Raw genomic sequence first — 22,803 nt, 5'->3', positions numbered from 1 at the left:
CCCGCGAGTTAAATCCAGCATGCTTATGAATTTTGAGGACATGGAAGACAGAAATTCAATTCTCTGGTGTGCTAACACTTCCCATGTGACCTCGGGCAAGTCAGTTTGTCTGTGCCTCAGTTTCTCCATCTGTACAATGGGGATATTTACCTTCCCCCATGGGGGGGGGGTGAGGGTAACTATGGGAGACATTGTGAGGTGTTCAGACACAATCATGGGGCCACGGGTGCCACTTTCGTGAGTTTTGCAAAACTGTGTCCCCTCTCCGCTCTAGTCATCAGTCGCTGGAGCTCGGCTAACACACGCCTCCACTCGCTCTCGTAACCCTCTGACCTTTCTCTAGCTCAGCTGCACTTTGCAGAGCTCTTTGCATGTCCCACTCAGCTGCCCTTTGTCTGAGACGGGCAGCTGCTTATATTTTATCACCACAAATAGCTTTGGTCAGAGAGCACAAAGAGGAGGGAAGTGCCACGACCACAACCGCGATGCTGTGGATGTGCAGCATTCAGGGTTTGGAAATGGCCTCATGCATGCACCAGATCTGCCTTTCTCGAGGGCAGAGGAAAGGGAAGTTTAAATATAGAGATCAGCCCCCGGTGTTTGTAAGAATTGAGCAAGAGCTGGTGAGAGATAGAGACGGACGGGGAGAGAAATCGAGGCTGTAACAAAAGCGGTACCAGATATAAACTCTGTTTATACTGGATCCAGTGTCCGCTCCTGCCACGCCTCACCTCAGAGGTAGCTGCATCTCAATACCAGGCATGAGATCCCTGTATAAACAGCCCCTCTACCCCACCCCAGAGGTGGTTGCATCTCAGCACCAGGCGAGGGATCCCTAGGAACAGCTGGAGATCTCAGTTCTGGGTGATACATCCCTGTATGAACAGCCCCCACACCCCACCCCAGAGGCGGCTGCATCTCAGTGCCAGGCAAGGATCCCTGTATAAACAGACCTCATGCCGCACCCCAGAGGTGGCATCAACAGGTCAAAATTTTAAGGCAAAAGGTCTAGTGCAGAGAAGGCCAGAGAGAGAGATGTAGAAATAGACATGGGAATGCAGAGAGTTCAGAACTCAGGGAGTCATCCTGGTTTATAACTGCCCCTATTATAATCTGGAACCCAGCCTGGGGCCTCATGCACCCCACTGTCTGCAGAGCCAAATCAGCACAGCAAGGGAGAAAGGGAAGTGAGAAAACCACAGACAGAGTTTTTTGGAAAGAGGATTCGGCTCTGTGGGACCAGCTTTCACACCCTCATGCCTGTCAACCTGCAGAAGAACAAAGCACGTTCCAGGCTGTGCATTTATACAGGGACCCCCTGCCCAGTGCTGAGATGCAGCTGTTTCTAGGGTGTGCACAGGGGCTGTTTATACAGGGATCCTTCAGCCAGCACTGAAATGCAGCTGCCTCTGGGGTGGGGCACAGGGATCCCCCACCCAGTGCTGAGATACAACTGGCTCAATTCAACAAGTCTTTGTTGTTATGCCAAGTTAGAGAGAAGCCCAAGAGGTAGGTGTGTGTGTGTGTGTGTGTGTGTGTGTGTGTGTTTTCCGGACACTTGTGTGTGGGGAGGGTAGTGGTAGATGGTAAGGTCTCAGTGAAGATATGTGTGGTTGCATATGTGGTTGTCTCTGTGCAGTTCTGTCCATGTGGTACAGCTTTGTGTGTGGTTGTTTCACTGTGGGTGTGGGTGAGGTTGTATCAGTGGAGATGTGTGTAAAGTTCTGTGTGGCTGCCTCACTGTGGCTGTGTGTAAGGCTGAGGGTGTAGTTGTCTTGGTGTGGGATTTGCTCACTGTGGCTGTGTGAAAGGCTGAGGGTGTAGTTGTCTCGGTGGGGGTTGTGTGGGATTTGCTCACTGTGGCTGTGTGAAAGGCTGCATGGGACATTGTCACTGACTTTGGCTACACACACAAGTTGCCCCAGTTTAAGTGGAACTGTTTCAGCGAAACCAGCACAGCCCCCCTGAGTGGATGCTCTGACCTTGTGTAAACAGGGGAACGGTCCCGCTATTGTGAGGAACTTTCCTGGCTTATACGCGGCCCCAGTGAAATGGGCTAGTGAAAGGATCTGAGTCTTCGCTCCCACTCCCTTTACCCAGAGGCTGCCTGACCTCGAGGGCTCCCCTTCCACTCTCCTGTCTGGCAGAGTCCTCGTAACCCCAACAAGGCTGGGCCCAGGATTCCTGGGGGGCTCGACCCCCAACCCTGCTGTGGTCACACAGGGCAGGGGCTAGGGTGTCCCCACTCCCAGGTGCTCTCTCCGCACTGGATGCTTCCTTCACCCACTGATCATTACACACAGTTCAAAGCATGTACAGTTTATTAAACAATAACCAATTTAAAAGATTTAAGAAAAAAATGGGAAAAGTTGAAGGAAAACCCGTCACCCTGCTCTGGGGAACGGGGACACCACAACCAGCGTCTCTGGGATGTCAGGGCAGTTCATTGTCTGCTCCTCACACATCCCAGGCCCCTGCGGGTCGGACACTTGCTCTGGCGGTGGCCACATGCCCTCAGGCTCTAGGGGGCAGGACACTTCTGCCTAGCGTCGCCCCCGCCCCATCAGGGTTATGATCCCCCTCCAAGTCTGGCCTGTGCTGGGCCCACTGCCCAGGTTCGTTCACCCCAGGTAGCTGCACCTGGCTCCATACTGCTCCAGCCCCAGCTCCAGCTCCACCACTGGGCCTCAGGTCTGATGCTGCTGCTCTGCCTCCAGCTCCCTGGGCTGCTTCTCTGGCCCCTCTGGCTCTGGCTGCTGCAGCCCAGCTCCCTGCTCAGGGCTGCTCCCTGAGCTGCTTCTGTGACTGCTCCCAGCTCTGACCTGCTTCTCTGGCTCCGGCTGCTGCAGCCCAGCTCCCAGCACAGGGCTGCTCTGTGGGCTGCTTCTCTGGCCCCTCTGGATCTGGCACGGCTCTGCTCCCCAGCTCAGCTTGGGCCCCTGCTTTCTACTTAGCACCGCCCCACTCTGTCTGACCCAGGCCATTCCAGCTCACACAGAGTATGGGACCCTCCTGACTCCCTGATTAGCCTGCCCGCCCTGTCAATCAGCATTGGCCTCTCCCCATTGTTCCTGGTGGGTGTCAGTCTCAGGGTCCGGATTTCCCAACCACCCTTCCCCTTTTTTTGGTACTGGTACCAAAACACCCCCACTGAGTTTTCGCAAGGGGACAACAGTTGGTTTAGGAGCAGCGTATCGGCCAAGTGAAGCGAGACCCTGCACTCAACTTGCTCAGGGTATGCAGAGCCAGGGGCCCGGCTGGATCAGGCGAGGGGCGGCTGGGTGGAAAAGCTTTGCCTACGTTAGCATCAAAGGGGTAACCTCCTAGCTGCAGCTCAGCGTAGATGTATTGCTGGTGATGAATAACTTTACCCTGGAGCCGAGCACTTGGTGTAGGTGGGGGTCTGGGTCTGTCTTTCTCTCCCTGTGACTGTCTGGCTCAGTGCAGTTTTGTACGTGCCCGTGTCTGTCAGTGTTGCTGGTGGCGTGTCTGTCTCGCTCAGTTTAGCTTTCTTTTTTCGTTCACCTGAGTCCTGTCCCCTCCCCCGGGCGGATCTCTCTCTCCCTTTGCAGGGCACCAATATCAATTCTCTTTCCTCTGCACTCAGCTGCCTCCTCCGCAGTGCCCGCAAACCTCCCGGGACACCGCTCCCAGCAGTCAACCCACCTCCAGCTTCCCAGGATGCACCCCTTGCATCTGCTCCTTTGCCTGGGCACAGGTGAGTTGCCAGCCAGTGAGGTGGGGAAAACCTGAGGCCCTGCGCACACCTGCTCATTGCCTAACCTTCGGGAAGGGGAATGGAAGCAGCTGGGCTCTCAGGACACCTGGGTTCTGTCCCCCGCTCTGGGAGAGGAGTGGGGATATAGTTGTGGGGGGCTCAGAATCAGTCCCACACCCAGGAGGGACTGGCCCCTCAGCCCCCACCAGTGGCCCCTTCTCAATGGGGAAAACTAACATGTGGCTGTTTGACCCCTGCAGTGCTGGCCCCAAGCCGTGGATTCAGCGTGGACATGGAGGGACCCATTGCCTTCCAGGAGGCAGCCAGGGGGTTCGGGCAGAGCGTGGTGCAGTTCGGGAGAGCCAGCGCCGGGGGGTAAGGGCCAAAGGCAGGCTCAGAGCCCTGTAGTTACGTGCCTCATATCCACCCCTGAGGGGCCCATCTGGCTGGGCTGCCGTGCCTGGGCCCCACTACCCAGGGGTGATGGGGCGTCCCCTAAACCCCCCTCTGCTCTCTCCCTGCAGGGTGATCGTCGGGGCCCCGCTGCAGATGGGAGATGTGAATGAAACCGGCAAAGTCTACAAGTGCGACCCAGGCTCCAGACGCTGCCAGGAGATCCCCATCCAGAGTAGGGGCACCCTGTGCTGTGGTGTCCAATGGGTTAGCACAGGGGGTCTGGGAGCTAGGACGCCTGGGTTCCATCCCCAGGTCTGGGAGCGGCGTAGGGTCTAGCAGGTTAGAGCAGGGGAGGCTGGGAATCAGGGCTCCTGCATTCTAATTTCCATGCAACAATTTGCCATCACTTCGCCGCAGGGGTGCAGGGGGTGCACAAGGGAGAGGGGGTGCGAAATGACTCAGAGATACGCAGGACTAAACATATCCAATGACAAGGTTTCTCACCCTGGTGTTGGCGTGTTTCTCCTCTCAGGGCCCCCCGATGCCGTGAACATGTCCCTTGGATTGTCTCTGGCTGCCCGGGGCTCCAATCTTCTGGTGGGTACCACCCCTTGGGGTGGGGAAGTGGCTCGGTCTGTGGGTTGTACCCAGGGGGTTGGGTGAGTCTCTGCCCCGTCCCCCAGAATTCCACGGGATTCTCCTCCCCCCCTCCCCAGCAATGGGAGCGGGATGAAATGTCAGCACCGTGACACCGTAGGGCCTGACCGACTGTGCACCCACCACACGCCAGGTGGGTAATGTTACCACAGGACTTGAGTGCTTGTGTGCTGCTGTCACCAGGAGGCTCACGGCTGGGTGACACCAGCGGTGGGGGGATGGGCTGATATCACAGGAGCGGGTGATCTTCCCACAACAAGAGCTCTGTGCGCTGATGGAAAGCAGAGGGTGGTCACCGGATGATGTCACCATCACCAGAACACGCCAGTGTCACCATGGTGAGGGATGAATGACAATGCGTGTGTAGGCGGGTGCTAACCACTAGAAAGACTGGGCCATGGCCTTGTGCAGAAGATGGTAACTAGATAACAACGGTGTGTCTACAGCGAGGGTGTGATGTTTGTCTGGGGGATGGTGGGACCCACAATGGTGCACTGAAACAGCAGGGAGGAGGAGAACATCGCCATGGAGATAGTGACTGAGACATGATGTTGTGAGGGATAGGGGTAACCGGGTGAAATCACCATGGGGACAATAACTGTGCGATGACATTGTGAATGGTGGGGGTGACTAGGTGATGTCCCCCTGTTCTCTCTCTGGGAGGCAGGTGCTGGGTCCTGGGGTCCTGTTTGCCCCATGGGGATCCCTGCCCTGGTGGGGGCTTCCCCTGCATATCCATGGGGGGAGCAGACTCCCCTCACCCCCAGTGCTCTCCTCAGGGGGCACCTACTGAACCCGTCCCTCTCTCATGCCCCAGGTGTGCGGCCCCACCGTGCACCGGGCCTGTGGGGAGAACATGTACATCAATGGCTACTGCTTCCTCCTGGACCAGAGCCTCCGGCAGCTCCAACACATCCCGGACAGCCTGGCAGGTATGGGGCAGCCCCGGGAGTGGCACCAAGGGGCCACCGATGGCGGGGGGTGGGGGAGGCAGGAAACCGGGCTAGATGGTCCCTTTGATCTGGTCTAGCTCTTTCCACTGAGTTTTCTCAATGTTTGTGGTGTTGAGTCAGGAATTGGACGTATTTCTTTCCCGTCCCGCTCAGAGTGCCCCAGACGTGCCACAGACATAGCGCTCCTCATCGACGGCTCGAGCAGCATCAGACCAGAAAACTTCAGAAAGATGAAGACGTTTCTCTCTGAGATCATGAAGCGTTTCCGCAGCACTGACACGCAGGTAACGGGCAGAGGCTGAACCCTGATTACGTACCCTGAGTACTGCCAGAGGGCAAACTCCCAGTCACTGCTGACCACAATGCCACAATGCAGCGCTAGGGGGAGCTGTGCTGCAGGGAGCAGGGCTGGGGGCTTAGTAGGGGCGCGCTCCCCTCGCAGTCAGTGCTTGCCCCAGTGCGGCACTAGGGGGCGCTGTGCTGCGGGGAACAGGGCTGGGGGCTTAGTAGGGGCATGCTCCCCTTGCAGTCAATGCTGACCCCAATGCCCCAGTGCGGCACTAGGGGGTGCTGTGCTGCAGGGACCAGCAATGGATTTTACATCCAAAACCAGGAAAAAATTCCTGCAGAACCAGCTACATCAGGGGTTGGCAACCTTTCAGAAATGGTGTGTCGAGTCTTCATTTATTCACTATAATTTAAGGTTTTGTGTGCCAGTAATACATTTTAACGTTTTTAGAAGGTCTTGTTCTATAAGTCTATAATATATAATTAAACTATTGTTGTATGTAAAGTACATAAGGTTTTTAAAATGTTTAAGAAGTTTCATTTAAAATTAAATTAAAATGCAGAGCCCCCTGGACCGGTGCCCAGGACCTGGGCAGTGTGAGTGCCCCTGAAAATCAGCTTGCGTGCCACCTTCGGCACGTGTGCCATAGGTTGCCTACCCCTGAGCTACATCCCGGTCGCTTGCCCCAGCCCTTAACTGAGTCTGATTCCTGCTTTTCTTACCCTCCACCCCTGGGGTGTTTTTCTCTCTTCTCCCCTGCCTCCACCTGCAGTTCGCCCTCATGCAGTACTCGCACGAATTTACAGAGCACTTCGACTTCTCACAGTACAGGAGGAGTCGCAACCCCGATGACCTTGTCAGGTCGGTCGTGCAGCTCAGGGGTTGGACGCACACGGCCAGCGCCATCTGGAAAGTGGTGTAGGTGTTGCCCTCCTCCCCGTGCTGACTCCACAGGGAATGGGCTGTAAGGACATACAAGCTAAGGGACAGGGACTCAGGACTCCTGGGTTCGATCCCCAGCTGTGGGAGGGGAATGGGGACTAGTAGGTTAAAGCGGGGAGGGGGGATTCTGGGAGCCAGGACTCCAGTGTTCTATTGCCAGCTCTGAGCCTCTGTTGTGTTGTGACTTTAAGCAAGTCACGTCCCCTCCTGGTGCCTCAGTTTTCCCATCAGTAAAGTGGGGACCCTGACACTGACCTCCTTTGTAAAGGACTTTGAGATCTGCAATGCCAAAGCAGTGGATGAGCGCTAGGGGTTGTTACGTATCAATAACCCTCCCAGTCATTCCCAACCCTCCTTTTTCCAGGCAGGAGCTGTTCACCACTGGGAGAGGCGCTCAGGATGAGGCCACCAAGGTTCTCATTGTGATCACAGATGGGGCGAAAATTGGAGACCTGCTTTCTTATTCAGATGCCGTCCCCGAGGCTGAGAGAGCTGGAATCGTCCGCTACGCCATCGGGGTGAGCCACAGCCTTGTGAAGAAGTAGTATGGATCTGAGCCCGTGTCCAGGAATACAGTGGTGGTGTTGGGGGATGGTACCATCAAACATGGGAGGGCACCGGCACAGAGGTTGTGGAGACGAACTGAAGCCAGGCTGTAACTGAGCCAGGGTGTGGCGCTATAGCCGAGCTGCAGTTTCACTAGCCAGAATGAGCGGCTATTGGTCAGGTTCAGCAGTGTTGTCTACTCGAAGGTGGGGGTATTCTCACTGCCCTCCAATCCACATGCCCACTCCGATGGCCTTGACATTTCGTGTGCTTCCAGGGTAGGATTAGTGATCCACATGTGGGCTGACTTGACCAAGGGGTTCCTGGGACACCTTCTCCCACAGACGCAGGATTTTACAAAATCACCCCGTTCTCAGTACTGTGATTTCATTTTCTGCACGCACTTGGGGCGCAAACAATGGCTCTGGTCCTCCCTAAGCTGACCTGTCACTCAACCCTCATGTCAGCTAGTGAACAGCATCTACTGTCCCGTGGGGGAAGAAGTATTGAACTAATGATTGGCCTTAAAGTGTAGATTATCACAGCACAGCTCCAGTGCATCCCACGCCCACACCCCGGAGCGGCACATGGTGCTGGCTGAGCGGGGCCTCTTGAAGCCCCAGCAGGGCTTGGGACGGGAGGGTATTTGCCCAGGTTCTTGGCCTATGACTGACCTCAATGCCCTGGTCTCTGTACCTCCCTCTACTCCATTAAGGTCGGCGACGCCTTCTCCAGTGATACTGCCCAACAGGAGCTCCATGTGATCGCCTCTGAGCCCACCGATGAGCACGTCTTCCAGGTGGACAATTTCGATGCCCTCCAGGGCATCCAGAGCCAGCTGCAGGAGAAGATCTTCGCCATCGAAGGTACCAGAGCTGGGGGAGGGGCCGCACTGGCCCTGGGCTCTAAAAATGGCTTTTCAAGGCTGAGATGGGACGGGGAGCAGCTGGGAATCCAAAGCTCACATAGGCCCCAAATAGCCTCTCTTTCCCCATCCAACATCCATCTACTGATCTATCTCCATAGATCCCCGTAATGCCTTTCTCATCCGGGGCCCCCGGGCAGGGGACTGGCTGGCTCAAGGGGTTGAGGAATGGGATACAGGGACTTCTCCCTAGGAGACGCTGGATCCAATCCAGCCTCAAGGTGGGGAGAAGGGCTGGCTCAGGGAATGGGACAAGGGGCCTTTACCGTCTGTGATGGTCTCTCCCGTGTCTGTCTGTCTGTCTCTGCCCCAGGCACCCAGTCCCAGAGCGGCAGCTCCTTCCAGCTGGAGATGTCTCAGGAAGGATTCAGCTCCCTGCTGTCCCCTGTGAGTGACGCCTGGCCCCGGGGCATGTCCCACGCTGCCGTGTGCTGGGACCTGACAGCGCTTTCAGCCTAAGTAGCATCAGGCTGGGTTAATGCCTGAAAGGCAGATGGCCCTTTATTAGCCCAGATTGCTGGAGGAGCAGCGTGGGAGGTGGTTTTCCCACAGTGCCTGAGAGTGGGGCTGTCCTGCCAGTGGGGACCTCAGTAGGGGGCCCTGTCTCCCCTGGCACTCCCCAGTGCCATGCTAAGCTGTGCTGTGCTGCAGGTGGTGGGGAGGTCTCGTAAATATTTCCTGTGCTGTCCATTTCCTGTAATTTCCCCTTTGCCGTGCGTGTCGGTTTAGGACGGGCCTGTGCTGGGAGCGGTGGGACCCTATGACTGGTCCGGTGGGATATACCTGTACGGGAGCGGCAGGAAGCCCAGCTTCATCAATGTATCCAGAACCTCCACTGACATGAATGATGCTTACCTCGGTAAGAACAAACCCACCGAGCTTCCCTTACCTATTTAAACAGCCCCTGCACCCCACCCCAGCAGCAGCTCCATCTCAGCACCAGGTGAGGGCTGCCTGAGTAAACTAACCCCGTACCCCACCCCAGAAGTGGCTGCATCTCAGTTCGGGCAAGGGATCCCTGTGCAGCACTGTTGTACGGCTGTTTCCCATCTCACCTCCCCACGTCCCTCTCTTCCTTTGAGGTTATTCGTCTCAGGTCGTCACAGCCAATGGGCAGAGCAGCTACGTGGTCGGGGCCCCTCGCTACCAACACACCGGCAAAGTCGTCCTGTTCAGCCGGGATACCAGTGACGGACAATGGACACCCAGATGGGAGCTGCAGGGGGAGCAGGTCTGGGGAGCGTTACAGACAATGTGGAGATGTGTGCGTGTGAGGGGTGGGGATGGTGGCTGGGGACTGGAGGAAGCCGGTAAGATTTTGACACCATGTGTTTTGCTTCACCTTCCGGAATGATTCAGTCAGAAAGACTCAGGCTCGGTCTACACTGGGGTGGGGGTCGACCTAAGATACGCAACTTCAGCTACGCGAATAGCACCACCTGCTGTGTGTAAAGAGTGGGTGAGGGAGAGGATGGAATGAACATGGGGATTGAATCCTGCTCCCAGCAAGCTATGTGTGTGGGGGGGAGGGGGTTCCCAGTGGGAGAAGAAGGAGGAAGTGACTAAAATGAAGGGGTGACTTCTCTGTCCCTCCAGGTCGGCTCGTATTTCGGGGGTACGCTGTGCGCTGTGGACCTCGACAGAGATGGGAGCACGGACCTGGTTCTGATCGGAGCCCCCATGTACTATACACCTCTGAATGGAGGGCGCGTCTATATTTGCTCGTTTAGCCGGCAGGTAGGAGAGACAAGCAGGGCCATGGGAAAGGTGGATGGCCTGGGCTTCGCATTTTACCTGGGCTGCCTGCCGTGGGGCTGGGATACTATGAAAATAAACACCGTGATACCTGGGCACTGTGCTCCAGGGAGCAGGGTGGGGGGCTCAGTAGAGGCTCCCCTGGCAGTGCGTGCTGGCCCCAATGCAGCACTAGGGGGTGCTCTGTTGCTGGGAGAGGCATGGGGAGGCTCAGTTGGAGGCACTGACCCTCACAGTCGATGCTGATCTATTTTCCATGTGCGTCTTTGAATCTGGCCTGCAGGGGGCGATGCTGAGGCGTAGGAGAACACTGCAGGGGCAGACGGGGCAGGCATTCGGGCGCTTTGGGGCCAGCATGTCCGAAATCGGGGACATCAGTGGGGATGGACAGACGGACGTGGCCATCGGGGCCCCCATGGAGAACGAAAATCGTGGGGCCTTGTACATCTTCCATGGGGAAAAGGGAGGCCTCAGTCCCCAGTACAGACAGGTGAGCCCAGCTCCTGGGAGGTGGGGTCAACACACAGTAGTGAAGGGATGTTATAGGGGCCCCATGGTCCCCTTGTGGCCATTAGCCCCTTTCTTAGTTCCCATCCTCCACTGCCCCCTAGTGCCCATTATACAGTACAGCCACCCCTTCCCCACCCCCACCCTCCGCTGCCCCTAGTGCCCATTATACAGCACAGCCGCCCCTTCCCCACCCCTCACCCTCTGCTGCCCCCTAGTGCCCATTATACAGCACAGCCGCCCCTTCCCCACCCCTCACCCTCTGCTGCCCCCTAGTGCCCATTATACAGCACAGCCGCCCCTTCCCATCCTCACCCTCCGCTGCCCCCTAGTGCCCATTATACAGCACAGCCGCCCCTTCCCCACCCCTCACCCTCTGCTGCCCCTAGTGCCCATTATACAGTACAGCCTCCCCTTCCCCGCCCCTTACTGCTCTCTCTGCCCCACAGCGCATCGAGGGGTCGCTGTTTCCCAGCACGCTGCACTACTTTGGCCAGGCCGTCAGTGGCGGGACAGACCTGACAGGGGACGGACTCCCAGACATCGCGGTGGGGGCACAAGGGCAGGTCCTGCTGCTGAGGTGAGTTACTCTGTGTTGTTGCACTGATCCACGTGGCAGTCACAGACTGTGTGTGTGTGTGTGTGTGTGTGTGTGTGTGTGTGTGTGTGTGTGTGTGTGTGTGTGTGTGTGTGTGTGACTGCTGCCCCCTGCTGGAGAATGGCACAATGACAGCTCTGCTGCTCTCTTCTTCTACCCCCCAGCATCTCCTCAAGCAGAACTGAGTGTCCATAACCCATCTCCCTGGGGTGTTGTGAGCACATCCAGGCTGGGTGGGAGACTCGGGGGCGGGAGGGGGCCTGGCCCCATTGCAGAGAGCAGCTGGGTGATGGTTCTGTTCCCCCCATGGCAGGTCCCGGCCGGTGCTCAGAGTCAGGGTCTCCATCAGCTTCCAGCCCCCCACGATCCCCACCTCGGCCTTCGACTGCCAGGGGCAGGAGCCGCTCAACACGGAGGCCAGCAGGGCAGAGGTCTGCTTCACCGTCACTAAGAACACCATGGACAGCCTAGGTCAGACCAAACCACCCCCGCTCCCCTCCCTCCTGAGCCAGCCAGTCCCCTGCCCTGGGGATGGATCGGAGCCAGCGCCCCCTAGAGGGGAAAGGCCCCGTGTCCCATTTCTCGTTAAGGTTTCCGTTCTCAGTCTCTCTGTGTACCTCATTTTCCCTCCCCTGTAGGTGCTGGGATCTTCAGCACCATCCAGTACAGCCTGGCCCTGGACCCCGAGCAGACAAGGATCCGAGCCGCCTTCGACTCCAGCGGCCCCGTCCTGAGCAGGGAGCTGCGGCTCGGCGTCGAGAAGAAATGTGAGACGTACCAGATAATGTTACCTGTGAGTGTGGGGGATCCTAACTCCTTCCCCTCCTGCTGTGTCTGCCCCTCCAACCCTGCATCTTGCTCCCAAATCACCCAGAGAACAAACCTCTCTCCGGGTCCCACACAGCCCCAAGCCCCCCTTTCCTTTCAGAGGCCCGATGTGTCTTTCTATCTCCCCAGCTCTGCCCAGAGGACACCCTGACCCCCATCACCCTGCGCCTCAACTACACCCTGATGGGGGAGCCCATCACTGCTGCCGGCCACCTCAGACCCATCCTGAGTGAGGACTCCACTGTGATGACTGCAGACCTGGTAAGGCTGCCAGGGCCACACAATGGTGTTTGTGACAGTATCAAAGATGGTTGTAGCGGATGTGGGTTTGGTTGCAGTGCTGGAGTAGCCTGTATTGATGATCTGTGTTGATGGGTAAAATTGTAATGTGTCTGACAGTGCTGGGTGAGGTTGAATTGGTTGTGTTGTTGGATAGGACTGCAGTGCTTTTGGTGATAATGTAAGCTGAGGTTGAAGCAGTTGTGTTAGTGATGTTGGTTCAGATTGTAGTGATCTTGGTGATAGTATGGTTTGAGGTTGTAGTCATTATAGTATGGGTGATATTGGTTCAGACTGTAATGGTCTTGGTGGCAGTATTGGTTCAGGTTGTTGTGGCTTTGTTGCTTGTGCTGGAGCAGACTGTATTTGTGGTGATGGTTGTGTTGAGATTGTAGTTGTATTGGTGACAATGTTGGTTGAGGTCATAATGGTTGTGTTAGTTACTGTATTGGTACAGAATATACTGATGGGTAGCAGTGATTGTAGTGGTATAGTTTGTGGTTGTTGTGGGTGACTGGTTGGTGACTATTGTTTAAGACTCTATTGACACTCTATTATGGTTGAGATTGTAATTCTGTTAGTTACCGTGTTAGTTGTAGTTACAGTGGCTGTGCCGGTAACTGTTGTTTCAGACTATATTGGTAGCGGTGGTTGGTGAGATTGTAATGGTCTTGGTTACAATGTTGGCTGAGGTTGTAGTGGTTATGTCATTGTGACAGTGTTGGTTGACACTTTAATGTAGATAGTGGTGGAAGTGGTGATTGAGACTGTAGTGGGAGTGCTAGCATTGGCAGAGGCTGTTGCATCTATATTGCTAGTGGTGGTGTTAGTTCAGACTGTGTTGATGTTGATGCTGGTTGTGGTTGAGATTGTAGGGCACTTGTTGACGGTTCTGCTGCTGGTGGAGTTGACCGCTCAGACTGTCTTGGTGCTGGTGGTGGGTTGAGAATGCAGTGGTGCAGGTAACAGTGTAGGGGGCGAATGCAGCCGTTGTGTTCTTGGTGATGCTGTTTCAGACTGTATTGCTGGTACTGGTGATAATTGAGATTATCTGATGGGTGACAATGCTGGCTGAGTTTTGCTCCGGTCCCTTCCTAACCACCCTGACCCCTGCTCCCTTCCCCCCCTCCCCTGGGATCTCTCCCTAGCTCCTGTTTGAGAAGGACTGCGGCAGTGACAGAGTCTGCACTGATGAACTACAAATTTCCTTCAGTTTCTCAGGGTAAGTCACCCCCTCTGCCTTCCCCCGCAGATAACTTCCACAGTGGGACCCGTCCAGCTCGATCAGGCCTCAGATCTGCAGCACCCAGCTGGAGATCCCCCCATATTTCCTTGTGGCATCTGACTGGGCACCGATACAGGAAGCTGGCAGCACTGGGGACCCCAGCTGGGCACTTTTATAAGAAGCTTGCACCACTGCGGCATTAGGGGCTGTGTGGGGTTCCCATCTGGGCACTGTTATAGGGAGCTCACAGCACTGGTTCCCTCTGCTGGGCACTGCCTTGAGGAAGCTTGCAGCGATGCTGGGGCACTGGCCTCCCTGAGGAAGCTCACCCCTTTCTCTCCCCCTTAGCTTGAGCACCCTGGTGGTGGGAGACACCCCTGAACTCAACACCACCGTCTCCATCCAGAATCACGGGGAGAATTCCTACAACACCACGGTGCAGTTCTTCTACCCGGCCGCGCTGTCCTACCGCCGGGTCTTGCTGCTCCAGGTACCATCAATCCCCCCAAGCACTGCAGACATGGGGTGGGGGCAGGATACAGGGGATGGGGCAGGGAGCAGGCAGGGGGCTCAATAGGGGGTGCTGTGCTGCAGAGAGCAGGTGGGGGGGCTCGGCGGGGGCACCGTGCTGCAGGGAGCAGGGGAGCGGCTCAGTAGGGATACTGGGGGCTGCATCTCTCACTAGCTGGTCCCCTGTGCTCAGTCTAACAGGAGGGCCATGACCGTTAAGTGCAGCTCGGCCGTGGGCTCCGAGGAGCAGAGTCAGAGGAACAGCACCTGCCACATCAACCACCCCATCTTCTGGAGCGGGGCCGAAGTACGGTTGCACCCCCACCCCCGGTAGCCTATCACTGCCCATCCCCTGCTTTCTCTGGCAGTTCCCCAGGCCCTGAGCCTGGCTCCCTCTCACCCCACATGTGTTTTCCAGGCCATTTTCATCGCCACATTTGACGTCTCCCCCAAAGCTGATCTGGGGGACAGTCTGCAGATCACAGCCAAAACCAGCAGGTGAGGGGGGCATGCAGGCCACAGAGGGCAGCGTGGGAGGCAGTGTGGAGAGGTAGGTGTGTAGGGCAGTGCAGTGGAGTGTGGTGCATGGTTTAGTCCATTGATGTGTAGCGTGTGGTATGTGGCACCTGGTGCAGACTGCAGGTTAGTGCAGTGATGTGTGCTCCAGTGAAATGCGGTCAGGTGTATTGCAGTGCTGTATGCTGCAGTGCAATACAGTTATACATGCGGCATTGCAGTGATGTATGGGGCAATGGCAGTTCCACAACTCCTGGTGCAGTGAAATGCAATGATGTTGGGGGGAAGTGGCATGCAGTGCAGTGATGCCATTGAGTGGAGGGCACAGCAGCTCAGTGGCCTCGGATGCAGTGCAGCACAGTGATGTGTGGCACTGCTGAGTGGCAGATGCCATAAAGCCAGGCAGAGCAGTGTGATGCAGCCCAATGCATGATGCACCGTGCTGGCTGATGATGGCTAGTACGCTGCCCCAGGGCAGACAGCCGTGGTGTAATGGTGCAGGGCAGTGATGCATGCTGAGAGGCATTGTGCAACGCTGTATGCTCAGGGAAGGGCTGTGTGGCACAGTACAGTTATCTGTACTTCAGGGTGGTGCAGTGATCCATACCTAAAGAAGTGGAGTATGGTGCAGTACAGTGATGTAAACTGGAGGGTAATGCAATGTTGTTGTATAATCCACAGCACTGGCATATGGTGCACTGTAGTGCAGTGGATTGTGGTGCAGCACACTGACATATACTGCAAGGTGGTGCAGTGGGGTATAAACCAGAGCAGTGGCATATGGTGCACCACAGCAGAGTATGGTGTAGGGCAGTGACATATGGCACAGTGCTGCAATGTAGGCTGCACCGTGGTGCAGTGATGTATAACCCAGACCAATGGTGTATGGTGCAGTGCTGTGATGTATGAGGCAGGGCAGGGCAGTGGTGTATGGTGCAGTGCAATGGAATATGGTGTTCTGCAGTGACCTATATTGCAGTGCAGTACAGTGGTGTATAACCCAGACTTTTGGTGTACGGTGCAATACAGTGACTTAGGGTACAGGCACGGGTATTTCATGCAGGGCAGTGCTGTGTGGCACAGCGATCTATGGAGCAGAGCAGGAGGATGGTTCTTTGCAGTGCAGTCCAATATTGTGCAGGGCAGTGGACTCTGGCGCATTCTCCCTGTAAAGTTAATTGGTGGTTTCTCTTCACATCTCTCTCCTTTGCCCTCCCCTGCCCCCAGTGACAATGGTGGCCCCATCACTGAGCGCATGATTCACCAGGCGGAGCTGCCGGTCAAGTACGGCATCTTCATCATCCTCACCAGGTAGGTCAGTGCGGAGACGGTGGGGAGAGTGCCCCCTACTGGGACCCCTGCTCCCTGCACACAGCGCCCCCTTCTGGACATGACATCCCACTGTCACTCTCCATTACACTCACCCACTCCTGTCTCTCTTGTTCCTTCCACCCTTTTCCTCCCCCAGCCTTGAGGAGTCGACCAAGTATATCAACTTTTCTGCCGAGGAGGCAGGGACAAGTGTGCCAGTGACACATTGGTATGAGGTGAGGCCAGTGGCACAGAGTGTGTGTGGGGGGGGATGGGGAGAGGGCTCAGAGGAGGGGGATAGAGTAGAATTGCTTGAGTGGGGTCTGAGGGTTAGAGCAGAGAGGGGTGGGGGTGGCCTGGGAACCAGGACTCCTGGGTTCTATCCCCAGCTCAGGGATGGGAGTGAGGTCTGTGGATTGAATAGGGGATTGGGGATCAGAGCTCCTGGGTTTTCTTCCTGCAGTGCCCTATGGAGAGTCTGTTTCTTTCAGGTCAAGAACCTGCGGCAGCGACGCGTCCCCATCTCGGTCACGTTCCAGTTCCCCGTGGAGCTGAGCGGGGTCCGGGTGTGGGACGCCTCTGAGGTCGTCCCCTCCAAGGTACCTGCCTCTCCCTGCCCTTGTGTGTGTGTGAGATGGACCCAGTGACGCCTGCTCTGCCCTACAGCGCCCCCTGCTGGGACAGGCTGCCTAGTGGGGATAGGCCACATGTTCCCCCGACTCCCCACAGCCAGCCAGTCCCCTCCGCTGGTGCTGGATTGTAGCTGGCGCCCCCTAGAGGGGAAAGGTCCTGTGTTCCCTTCCCACCCTCATTAATACCTTGTCTCTCCCTCCCCAGCCCCACCTGGCTCAGTGCACCAGTGAGGCTGACACGCCCGGTTCGAAGGACTTTGTGATGCAGATGAGCGAGCGCCCCCTGCTGGTGAGTACAGGCCGGTGCTGGTCCCAGCAGCCCTTTTCACTTGACACTAACGCAGACAGCGAGTGGGGGGCTGGGCTGGGTGAGGGACCCCTGCTATAGACAGACCCAGACCCACATGGCCATGCTGAGCCCATGCACACCCCCTGCCTCACCCGGCGATATCCTTCCACCCCCAGGACTGCTCCGTGGCCACCTGTAAGAAGATCCGGTGCAGAATCGCCGCCCTGGAAATGCAGCAGCCGCTGGAGTTCATGATCAAAGGGAACGTCAGCTTCCAGTGGGTCTCCCAGGTACGAGAGCTGCCTCTGCCTCCCAGCACCACGCAAGAGATCTCCCCAAGTGAACAGCCCCGGTGCCCCTCCCCAGAGGTGGCTGCATCTCAGTGCCGGGCAATGGATTGCCCCTGTGTGAACAGCCTGTAAATTGCTCTGGGTTCCCCTGGGACGATGCTCTGGGCTGGTTTGTGTCATTTCCGGTCAGGGATGGTGAATTTCTCTGTTCCAGACTCAGCAGCAGAAAGTGAGTCTGGTGAGCGAGGCCCGGATTGAATACGAGGAGGAGAAATACATCCAGAAGGAGGGATTCGTCCAGCGCCAGGTACCAGAGTGACTGCGCCTGGGATAGAGAGAGCATCGGCTAGTGGTTAGAGCTGGGAGCCAGGACTCCTGGGTCCTGTCCCTGCTCTGGGTCTGGTGTGTTAGAGCAGGGGCGGGTGATGGTGCCAGGACTCCTGGGTCCCCATCTCACAGCCCCTCTCCCCCAGGTGCAGACGGTGGTGGAGCGCTCCGAGGTCTATAACTACCTGCCCATCGTCGTGGGCAGCAGCGTGGGGGGCCTGGTCCTGCTGGCTCTCATCACCACAGCCCTCTACAAGGTGAGTGGGGCAGGGCTCGGACCCCTCCCCCACAGCCCATCACCCTGGGGGCGGGGCCTCTGGCCCTCCCAGCTGATGGGGGAGGGGAGAGGGTCCCACATCCCATCCCTCTGACCCAGGATGTGAGTCTGTCCATCCAGCTCTCTCACCATCTCTCCCCTCTGTCTCCTACCAGCTTAATTTCTTCAAGCGCCAGTACAAGGAGATGATGGAGGACACGAGGGACGGTGTTGGAGCCAGGCTGGGCCAGAGCAACTGTGCCAATGTCTGCCTCAGCCCTGACATCCCCAAACAATAGCCCCCCTGCCCCACCCCTGCCCCAGGATGCTGTGGATCTGCCCTTCCCAACATCTGCCCCCCATTGACCGCTCTGGATCTGCACCCTGATGACCTACTCAGAACATCGCCCTATAACAACGATGTGGGGTTGGGAGTCTGGACTTGTGAGTTCTCTCCCCAGCTCTGGGAGGGGAGTGAGGTCTAGTGGTTAGAGCGGCTGGGGGAAGCTGGGAGACAGGCCTCCTAGGTTCTATCCCGAGCGGATGAGAGATCTGTGCTATGCTAGATTAGAACAATATGGGACGTGAACCCTCTCGCAAAGCAATGGATGCTAAGGAGCTCAGTGTGTGCGGTTTATTAAAAAGAAGACAGGTGCGATTGCAGTGTATTGTTGTGACCAAGCGGGAATTTTTCATAATATTTTGGATGACTATTGTGTGTGCCTCAGTTTCACCTATGTGATGCATGGTTAGCTAGGTGTGTGGGGGGGAACGGCTTTTACTCTTTGCAGGTGTGACTGATGCCTGGCCTGGCCCCCATGCCCATGGAGAGCCTGAGAAGATAATGGTCACTCCAATTGCGCAGACATTTCATACCTAGCAACTGACGACCAGGGATGGCCAAACCCTCCGCAGGAAGCCAGCCGGGTGTGACCAGCTGGAGGACAAAGGGCTGGGGAGGGGCCGGGTGAGGTTGTTAAGTGTGGGCTGCTGGAGGCAGGAGGAGAAGCTTCCATCCTGGGACAAAAGAGGTTTCAGAGGGCGAGTCTGAACCAACCCAGATGGACTGTGCTGTAACTTTCTGCTCTCTGTGCTAACCACGGGGTTTCAATGCTGTGTTCCCAGAGTCGGCTCCAGCCACCAGCCCAGCCAGCTCGTGCTTGGGGCGGCAGATTCCAAGGGGCGGCATCCTGGCCAATCCTTTTTTTTTTTAGCTTCGCTACTTCGGCCGCCCCCACAGGTTTTTTTCTTTTTTCCTTCGCTGCTCCAGCCGCCCTGTAGGGGGCGGCAGCGCGGAGGAGAGGAGCGCCCTGCTGGGAGCAGTGCCCGGTTTGTAGCAAGCCCAGCAGGGCAGCCCACGTCCTTCCCTCCCCACCGATTAGAGCGGCGTGGAGCCCTCCTGGCAGGTGGCGTGGCAAGTGCCCCGCTCCCCTTCTCTCCACTCCCCCCCTCACCCCCCCCCGCTGCCCAGGGCACATCTGCAGGGCTGGGAGTCCCCCTGCACCCGCACTCCGTTCAGCCCGCGGGTTGGTTTGTTCCCCCCCTCCGCCCCTCACTGCTCCGGCCGGCCCGCAGGTTTGTTTGCTTGGGGCGGCAAAAAGCCAGAGCCGGCCCTGTGTGTTCCAGGCATCTAAGAACCCGCCTGCTTTTCCAGGGCTGGCTGAGAGTCACCACGGCTGCTAAGGGCGGGGGTGCCTGGCTCCCTTTGGGGGTACACGGCTCCCTCCGCTGTCCAGCTCAGGCCGACTCACGACAGGGAGCTCCCGGGTTGAAGCAGGGCTGCTACAGGCGCCAAAGTTTGGGCCCAGGAGGCGGGGAAGCCAATGGGCTCACCCCAGTGAGAGAGCCGGACCCGAAGGGGGCTGACGCACTGAAAGGGTCCTCCCAGGGGCTGCTCCAGAACCGGGCGAGAGCACCGGGCCTGTGGATCTGTGACAATGATTATCTCCCCAGGGAGACAAGGCCGGTCACCGCAGGGCTCTCTACTCTCGCAGAGAAACGCAGAACAAGAACCGACGGAAGCTGAAGCCAGACAAGCACCTACCGGAAATGAGGCCCCTCTTTTTCCCAGTGAAGGTGATTAACCCTTCGGACAAATTCCCAAGAGAAGTGGTGGATTCTCTGTCTCTCGCTGGCTTCAAATCCAGACTGGAGAGTGCTTTAGCCAAATGCATTGGTCCGTACAGGGGGACCGGGTGAAATCCTCCGGCCTGTTCTCTACAGCAGGTCAGACTAGAACCCATCGTCCAGCTGGAATAGCTATGAAGCCATGAAAACAATCCCCTGAAGAAATGTCCCCATGAGTGGCTGATCCCCAAAGTGTCCGCTGCAGAGTCCTCGCGCCTTCCCGGTGACAGGCAGTGTCAGGGGCAGGGTGGGCCGCAAGGTCTGATCCAGCGAGACAGGGAGGTTCTGCTTGATGGGGAAGAGGCCAGAGGTCTGAGAGCAAAGAGGGAGGAGACTGTGGATTTCCCGGGTTCTGTCCCTGTTGGGAACCCCTCTGCGTGCTGGAGAATTAGAGGGTTAAAACCAATGAGCTCTGAGCCTGGCCACTTCCCAGAGCGGTGCTGTAAGGGGACTGTCACAGCACAGGGATCGTTCTGTCCCAGCAGCCTGGACACCTGGGTCCCCCAGCCCCATATGTGTGTATCTGCAGCCCCGGGGATCACTGGCCGGCCATCAGCAGGGCGCCAGGCACAGGGGAGACACAGCCAGAGGCAGCCCCCGGGAGAGAGAGAAACAGAAGCAGAGGCAGGAAATCGGTGCCAAGAAGAAGCGGCCATAGGGATTCGTACCCTCAGGCTTTGAGGCCAGAAGGGACCATCATGATCATCTTGTCTGGCCTCCTGCACATCGCAGGCCACAGGACCTCACCCACCCGCTCCTGTAGTAGACCTAGAACCTCCGGCTGAGTCACTGAAGTCCTCAAATCGTCAAGCAACAGAGAATCCCCCTTTTGCACTAGTTTAACCTTGCATGTGCCCCATGCTGTAGAAGAAGATAATGGGGGGATTGGCTCTGATCCACAGGTGGGACAGGAGAACCCCCCGCCCCAAGCCAGCTCTGGGGCAACAATGCGGGTGGGCAGGGTTCTGTGTAGCTGAGCTCTGTGGGGGCCTGAGGAAACAGAAGTGATGGGCGCTGGGGCCAAAATTAATTGCTCAGCAGAGGGGTGGGCAGACATGGGGGTGACAGCTTCTGCAGCGGGATCCGAAATCAGGATGCTCAGCTCTGGGATGGGAGTGGGGTCTAGTGGGTTACAGCAGGGCAGTGGATTGGGCTGGGCGTGAGGACTCCTGGGTTCCATGCCCAGCTCTGGGAGGGGAGTGGGGTCTAGTGGGTTAGAGCAGGGGGGTGGATAGGGCTGGGCGTCAGGACTCCTGGGTTCCATGCCCAGCCCTGACATTATCTTGTCATGTGACCTTGTTCACATACTCTCTTCCAGTCTCTGTGCCTCCATTTCTGTCTCTGGAGTAACAGCACAAGGAGTTTCCTGTTCCTACCCTCTCCCCTCTGCTCTGCCCCTCTCCAGGATCAGAGCCAGAACCACAGCTGGGAGCCAGTGGTGAGCTGGAGCCAGTTCCCACCGGTTCGCGGGAACCGGTTGTTAAATTTAGAAGCCCTTTTAGAACCGGTTGTCCCAGCCGGGTGGCGTGGCTCTGGCCTGGCGCCCGGGCCCAGCCCCGACCGCGGCCAGCCGGGCAGGGGGGCTCCGGCCCGGCCCCGACTGCGGCTGGGTGGCGCGGCTCCAGCCCAGCCGGGCGGCGTGGCTCCAGTCCCAACCCTGGCTGAGTGGCCCAGACTGGCCCCGGCCCGGCCCCCATCTTCAGGCAACACGGTAAGGGGGCAGGGAGCAGGGAGGGGGTGTTGGATAGAGGGCAGGGGAGTTGGGGGGCTGGATTAGTGTTGGGGCAGTCAGAGGGCAGGGAACAGGGGGATTGAATGGGGGCAAGGGTCTTGGGGGGGCAGTCAGGAAGGAGCAGGGATTGGATGGGATGGTGGGGGGCAGTCAGGAAGGAGGGGAGGGTGGATGGAATGGCCGGGGGCAGGCGGGGCAGGGGTTCCAGGGGCAGTCAGAGGACAGAGAGAAGGTGTGGTTGGATGGGACAGGGGTCCGGGGGGGCCATCAGGAATGAGAGGAGGGGTTGGATGGGGCAGCAGGGGGGAGTCAGGGGACAGGGAAGGGGGGTTGGATGGGGCAGGAGTCCCAGGAGGGGTGGGGGGGCATTACCCCCTCGTGGGATGAGGAGGAGGGAACCGGTTGTTAATATTTTGGCAGCTCATCACTGGCTGGGACCCCCCCACACCTCCTAACCAGCTCTAGGGTAGCATGGGAGGGAGGATCTGTGCTGAGGGCACCCCTAACTCAGCCAGAACCTCCCCCCTCTTTTCTACCTGATGCCGCCATGACCTGGTTGAGTGAATAATTGAGCTACAGGCTGTTTACACAGGGATACCTCCACGGCACTTAGCTACAGCCACCCCTAGGGTGGAGCAGAGGGACTCTTTATGCAGGGATCCTTTGTCTGGTGCAGAGATGCAGCCACCTCTGGGGTAGGGCAAACTGGTGTCTAACAGCAACACTGCAAAAGACTTTAGGGCAGCAGATGAAGAGGCTCTCCGACTGCAATTGAAACAGTAGTGGGGGATTTCAGGAGACAGAATGGGATTGCTGGAGCTGGGATTTGGCCATTTATCTCCTCCTGAGCCCACAGCAGCCAGACAGGTTCCCAGGCGGGCGGCTGGTCCCACCCCAGGCTCTTGGTTCGTAGCGGGTGCCCAGACTCTGCTTGCCATGGGGATGCTCTAGTTCCCAGCTGGGGGGATCAGTGTCGCCACCAGAGGATGAACCCGGTTTCCCTCCCAGCGCTCTGCGCTCACCCAGCTCTGCCCCTGGAGCCTCCATCTCAGGGGTGGCACTCAGCGTGGCAAAGTGCAGTCTCCCACGTGTCCCAGCCCTGGGGGCACAGAGCGTATCCCAGATCCAGGGGTTCCCGCCCCGTGTCCCTTCCCAAGCTGTTGAATGGGCCAGAATGTAAATAAATCTCCTGGGA

At 57.5% G+C, this 22,803-nt stretch overlaps 1 protein-coding gene across 1 annotated transcript; it reads left to right on the top strand.

Moving 5' to 3' along the window:
• Positions 1–3,384: 3,384 nt before the first annotated feature.
• Positions 3,385–18,428, top strand: LOC120403220 (integrin alpha-M-like). The gene is made up of 30 exons (XM_039534079.1): positions 3,385–3,718; positions 3,979–4,093; positions 4,243–4,346; positions 4,647–4,711; positions 5,589–5,703; positions 5,878–6,008; positions 6,786–6,931; positions 7,320–7,473; positions 8,217–8,367; positions 8,740–8,813; positions 9,156–9,285; positions 9,509–9,657; positions 10,023–10,163; positions 10,465–10,671; positions 11,138–11,268; positions 11,600–11,757; positions 11,925–12,079; positions 12,244–12,375; positions 13,542–13,615; positions 13,967–14,108; positions 14,322–14,435; positions 14,547–14,626; positions 15,872–15,955; positions 16,113–16,191; positions 16,447–16,554; positions 16,793–16,876; positions 17,053–17,166; positions 17,381–17,473; positions 17,640–17,750; positions 17,926–18,428. The coding sequence occupies exons 1-30, from the start codon at positions 3,682–3,684 to the stop codon at positions 18,046–18,048; spliced, it is 3,501 nt and encodes a 1,166-aa protein (XP_039390013.1). The 5' UTR covers positions 3,385–3,681; the 3' UTR covers positions 18,049–18,428.
• Positions 18,429–22,803: the final 4,375 nt, after the last annotated feature.

This window comes from Mauremys reevesii, linkage group 4, assembly GCF_016161935.1.
Source record: "Mauremys reevesii isolate NIE-2019 linkage group 4, ASM1616193v1, whole genome shotgun sequence".
Taxonomy (NCBI): domain Eukaryota; kingdom Metazoa; phylum Chordata; order Testudines; family Geoemydidae; genus Mauremys; species Mauremys reevesii.
The sequence above is the reverse complement of the archived record's forward strand: the minus strand, read 5'-3'. Positions and strand labels throughout refer to the sequence as shown.

Bases quoted from the DNA above. Each gene is read 5' to 3' on its own strand.
- LOC120403220 (XM_039534079.1), top strand. From the start codon at position 3,682: ATGCACCCCTTGCATCTGCTCCTTTGCCTGGGCACAG. The intron at 4,094-4,242 runs GTAAGGGCCAAA...CTCTCCCTGCAG, and splicing joins GGGAGAGCCAGCGCCGGGGG to GGTGATCGTCGGGGCCCCGC. The intron at 9,286-9,508 runs GTAAGAACAAAC...TCTTCCTTTGAG, and splicing joins CATGAATGATGCTTACCTCG to GTTATTCGTCTCAGGTCGTC.